Source organism: Morchella sextelata, assembly GCF_020137385.1.
Source record: "Morchella sextelata strain SCLS chromosome Unknown scls_14, whole genome shotgun sequence".
Lineage (NCBI taxonomy): Eukaryota > Fungi > Ascomycota > Pezizomycetes > Pezizales > Morchellaceae > Morchella > Morchella sextelata.
Genome location: NW_025408629.1, coordinates 640095 through 646094, shown reverse-complemented (window position 1 = coordinate 646094; position 6000 = coordinate 640095). Strand labels below are relative to the sequence as shown.

Sequence of the window (6000 nt, the reverse complement as noted above, 5' to 3'; positions counted from 1 at the left end):
CCCCCCCCCCCCCCCCAAACCCACCCATAGCAATACAACATGATTAAAAATAATAATAGGCGCCATAAACCGAAGATGGCAAGTTGGGAGAACCTAATCACCCAACTTTGCAAACGGCATTCTGATAATGAACGCCTGTGAGCCATATCATAGAAATATCTTCAGGCCCTCAAGAAAATTAAACAGAATAACCAAAGCCGTCCATGCCGGAAATAAAAGACTAAAAGTGGATAATTATGAAAGATAAAAGAAGAGAGGAGATAAAAATGGAATAAAAAAACGCCCAAACAAACCCGCCAGAACCGCCTACCAATGTCTAAAAAAGTGAAATCCCAAAAATGCAACGCCCTAATAGCAATCAAATCGAACTGAGCTTAACCAACGCCTCAACTGCTTCTCTCTCCTCTCGTGCCCTCAACGCCGCCGCGGAGTCATCGTATCCGTTCGAACTGTAGAAGCTAGAAGCTTTTGCCTGCCATGTTGGCATAGATCCGTAACCGACAGCTGGACTCCCAGCAAACCCGCTCAAAAAACCATCTGATGTTATGGGGGAACCAGCTTGTCGTCGAAGCATGGCAGCACCCATTTGAGCCCAATCCTCTTCATCAGTCATATCCGCATCCTCTTCCTCTGATGCGTGTTCATCAAGGGACATCATATCAGCTTCATTCTCATCTTGCTCCATGGTATCAGGATCTTCTGAAAGATCTGACGCTTCCTCTTCAGACTGCACGAATATTCCAGATTCGCCGGTGTAGCTTGTGGAATGGTTCATAGATGTGGCCGATAGAAGGCCATTTGATCGGAACATTCCATTAGACTTGACCCCATATGTTGAAACTGAGGTTGAAAGAACTGAGGTAGCTGGTGAAAGCCCCCTTGATAAAGTCCCCTCACGATCCCTTGGCAGATCGTCCTTCAGTCTAGCATCCCACCGACCCCAGCCAACTTTCTCGAAAATAACGTCCCCATTTACACCCCCAGCTTCACCCTCACTGCCACTGACACCCCCTCGTCCCTCCAGAGCACCAACAACAAGCCTCCTCTGCTTTGCTGGAGGAATAGTGCTAAATCCCGGAATGTTTGAGATCAGGTGTGCTGTTACATGACGAATAGCTAAAGGGCCATGTTGGAGCAAGATCCCAGGCAAATGGTACTTGGCCAAGAGAGCAGGGGTGATTGCTCCAGCAGCTTCTGAGAGATGTGGCTCCAGGTTGTGGCTTTCGGTCGTAGGGAGCTTAGAAACGCCACCAACACCCATGTCGGAGACGTCAACATCCGAGTCTGTTACACCCTGACGATCGCCTACGCTGCAGCTCTGTTTGAACTTGTGAACCGGAGCAAGAGAAGGAGAGATCGAGGTCGGCGGAGTTGGGAGGTGGTATTTCGCGTCAACATGGTCCGGATGAGGGAACGCGTTGTTGCTGGAGACAGTAGCATCACCGCCACGGCGGAGGCGGGAGCTTAAGTTGGAGATGGTGATGGCCGCTGGAATGGAAACGGTGGTGGAAGTGGCCATGATTGCAAATGATAGTGTTATTTGCTGTTTGAGGATCTGTAACAAGTTTTCACAGGTCAGTGTTTCCATTCTTATACATTCCTCGTGAGTCACATGGCAAGTAAGCCCACAAAGGTTCCCGCAGAAGTTCCCACAAAAGTCCCCGTTGGGATAGTAGGACAACACAGGATAAATATTGCCAGTGACAGAGAAATCAGCTAAACGCTGAAGATGGGTGAAAAACAGCTTACATGGACTAGCGACGTGAGAAGTATTATCACTAAGTAGTGAAATAAAGTATATAGATGTTGGACGTACTGGAGCGAGGAGGAGGAACTGCTTTGAGGAGAAGAAAAGCAGAAGGAAAGGAAAGAAAGGAAAGCTCAAGGCAAGGGCAACGTTAAAAGTGGAAATCTGGACTGGGAGAAATAAGTAATTATTATTGCATGTAAGGACAGGCCTACGGGCACTGGCCGCCGCACTGGTGATACGGGCGTGCCAGGGCTTCAGCAAGTGTCTCGGCTTTGCTCTTTGGGCGCGGGGGTGCCGCATCGCAGCATCATTTGCGGCCTTTTGTTGGGCCTGCTGTACACGCAAAAAGACACTACAAATGCACACACACGAGAGAATGCTTGTCCTGGATGGACGCCAGAATGGAATCCGGGATGAAGAGATATGTATCCCCAATCTATGGGTTGGATGAATCCAAGGGTAAAATATGTTGGAACCACCTCGAAACAATCAACAGAAGAACACCGGGAAAATTGCGGAAATGTATGGAAGAAAGGGGCCGAAATGCCTCGGCCATTGATGCGAAGAGCATCTAAGTATGTGTACCTAAGTACGTACCATGTACATGTAGGTACATGTACTTGCTTTCACAACATATCTTATCGAACTTGCGGGCGGGTGGATGCACAGCGGTTGGTGATCGGTTCAGGCGTTGGTATGCGCAATTTTACGGGAAATAGTTGTCTGTCTACATACAGGGGGAGCTGGAGAGTCTCATGAGAGAAAGGGGGCATCTGAATAGAAGTCCCCAAAAGACTAAAACAAAGGCGAATGGTTTGAAACGGAACTTTGTTTGTCCTCAGTTGTGTTTGGGGCAAAAAAGTGTGTGTGTGTGTGTGTGCTGTGTGTGAGTTTGGTGTGTTCTTCTAAGCTGTCAGATCACTTGTGTGGTCGTTGTTACTGTGGATTCGAATTCTCGCCTACTAATCTTTATCTAACTGCTGAGAACGGCTAGCTATTGACTGACTACCCGCCTCTAATATCTTAGGCCACTAACTTGTGACTGCTTCTTGAGTAGATACCAGCACTTCACAGCTTCATAGGTGAGAGGCATGTCAAAAAATTATATGTAGATGTCGACAGCAGTCACAAAAAATTTACCGAGTGCCGAAAATGATGTCGTTGTTAAAGTTCCATCTGAGCGCGAGAAAACGAAATCACATTTGATCTGCGTACCGCTGCAGGCACCAAAAACAAATGGAACCTGAGTACAGTCGCAACTCGATATGCCGGATTGCCAAGATTCTAAGGATTTCGTACGGAATAGCAAAAAATCCGGGATAGCAGATTGATTTTGCAGTAGGAAAAATAATATTCTCAGAGGATCTCGTACGGGACAGCAAGGGATCCGGTTATTGAGTTCCGGCATATCGAGTTGCGACTGTAGTAAACAATCCAAGGACGAGTACGTAGTTGGTAATACGAGAAATCACGGGACGAACAAAGGACCAGATAATTACAAAGCAAGGAACTACCCCGAGACCATGAAACGGGGTATTCAAGACTACGTTATCGTGACGATACTACCCCACGATTAAAGAAGTTCTTTAAAGATCAAATTGCTGCGAGTCGGAGAGTTGTGAACGTAACGGGCCACGTGAGATATCAAATGGAGGTCATTGATCATTCCAAGGATAGATAGAAGCCGCAACAGCATTAGATCCCGAGAAACTCGTCTTCCAAGTTTACCATTTTGTTTCTGGTTACATGGATCGACGGTGTCAACCGCTAGATTGGTGGGTTTTGGGTAAATGTGCGAGAAAATCCGGGACTCACCTCCGCAGAACGTGCACTGCCATATCTTACAGGGGGCAATGATCTGACGTCGTTGGTAATAATAAATCGGATTTTCATGGAAACGTCTGCAAATTTAAATAGCCACTTTAAATCGGATTATTGACAGATAGTGCGACAGGACACATGTCTTTTATAATTCGTCATAGATGTTTTGATGCTTTTGAACTCGACTTTTGCAAGCACCAGCCGTAGCCAGGAGTTTTTGACAGTACTTGACTGGAGTGAACGGTCAGTGTTGGTTAGAGAATCAACACGACTTCAGTATGTTATCCAGCAGCACTCCTCTTTCATAAAGTAGAGAACCTCATGCGCAAAAATATGGTATTCTCAGTCAAAGCTCAATGCCAGTGAATCAACCTGTCACTGTTGGAATATATCCCAAGAGATATATACATATGTATATGCGGATCGGCACATCGAATTCTGTATCATTTACAAAAATTCCGATTGACAAAAATAAACATGCTTTTTCATGCAGTCATAATCTTTATCTCCCGTCACTTTGTTTCCCATCGAGATGGGGATGTTGGACACAGCCGGCTGCACTTCCCGATCTGGAAGAATTTGTTTCTTTGCAGGCATGAAAAGTTAGATCCGGTCGGTCATAAAGCATCACTCGGCCACGACCTTATCACTGTCGTTTGCTTAACTTTACTGACATATCTCTACCTAAGCCTTTAAAGTCTTGAATGAATTAAGCGCAAAGATAGGAGGCAACCTTCCGCCCCCGAGGACCTACAAGAGCCTATAGTTCTAACACTCTATGAGTCGTATCGAGTGTTAATCTATGCATCGAATACACTTGATTGATTGATTGATAATTCATTAATTGTGCATCGAATACACTTTGTCTCGAAGAATTTGCAGGTATCATAGTTGGACGGGTTAAGTAACTTTACCTTGGGGTAATATGAGGTTTGAATACATCAGAACTAGATCTAATGTATTCGTAGCAAACCGATTCATCGGCGAATCATCACTAGTGATGAAATGAGTTTCAGCTCTTTTACGGCCATCGAGTTAGAAAGTGCGCTTGAGATTGAGTGATGTGCTTTAACAAGGAGCTTTATATTTCTCTAAATCAAGTAGATGCGTCAAGGTTATGATGATGATGGCAGTGGCAGTACTGGTATAATCCAAGAGGTGAGCTGGCTTGAACTTTGGGTTCGCCGAAAAGAGATCCCGCCATTCGTCGAAGCGTAGCGATTCAAGCCCTTCTCTACTTAAGCTCAAAAAGGATACCTGTAAAGCTTGAAAACAATAAGAGGTGGAGGAGGTTAGTAGGGTAGTTCTAGGGTAGTGCGATATTATTATAGCTTAAGGGCTACATACAATTAATAAATTAAACAAAAAAAGGAAAAAAGGCTTGAAAACAAGCCAAGCAGTCTGATAAGGCTAAGTAAGAAAACGAGAGTCCAGTTACCCTTATCCCTTCGTGCATTTTCAGGACCGGGCACTATGGGGGGGGCATCCCGTAAAGAGGCCTTTTACTGGCTAGTAAACTTAACCCTCTCTCCATGTACCTGTTTGGCTGTGAAGTCGCTGTTTGCGAATCCTTCTTTACTTAGTATGGCGAGTCCAGAGTATGTGGTTAGTTAGATTTACTAACTATCACCACGTCGTCGTAAGCCTAGTAGGTCTTCATCTACGGAATGTATGAAAGGATCGTTCATATTTTAGTAAGAATACGATACTTATCTAGAGGCGACCATCATCAGGTTGTATCACCCAACTTAGATATAAAATCTGCTCGAGCAGATATTTGGGCTTTTAAATATCAAAAGCGACTATATTCTCTTGTCAGCAAAAACAGGACTTGGTCCATCCACCCTAGGCTCTCACTGGCATAACCTCAGCTTTTCAAGTAGCACCTATCAGAAATCAACTCTCTTTTCGACAAATTGACAGCCTTTTTGATAGAAAACTAAAGGGAGGTTCCCAACTAAAAACTTACCCACTCAAAAGTCGAAACATGGCTCCCCATCGGCGGGGGCGGGCAAGAATTACGCCAATGACTTTGGATGAGGAGGGGAAGAGGGAGATAAATACGGTGAGGTGCAAACTCGTGTATATAGGAGATTAAGATGGGCGTGTGATGGCAGAAGAATTACATGGTAGTATATACATGTAGGGAAGAAGGCATGGCAAAGGAGGAAAGAGTGGTGGGTGAGAATGATAAAGATTAATGGGAGTAAGATGAGTGGGAGTGAGATGGGGCAAGATGATGGATGGAGGGGATGAAGTGGATTGACTTCGAGAAAGAGAAGATGTATATAGATAAAGGTGGTACTCTAGAAGCGGCTCATGGCCATAACCCGCCACGGGACGGCCCGACCCATTGCACTAGTAGCCCAGAACCCCTACAGGGCTGCCCAGCCGCCACCACAACAGTAAAGGCTGAGATTGTAAACCCC

At 45.4% G+C, this 6000-nt stretch overlaps 1 protein-coding gene across 1 annotated transcript; it reads right to left on the bottom strand.

Moving 5' to 3' along the window:
• Positions 1–358: 358 nt before the first annotated feature.
• Positions 359–1519, bottom strand: H6S33_003030 (uncharacterized protein; the record flags this gene model as incomplete). The annotated part of the gene is made up of 2 exons (XM_044834375.1): positions 359–758; positions 810–1519. The coding sequence occupies 2 exons, from the start codon at positions 1517–1519 to the stop codon at positions 359–361; spliced, it is 1110 nt and encodes a 369-aa protein (XP_044692237.1).
• Positions 1520–6000: the final 4481 nt, after the last annotated feature.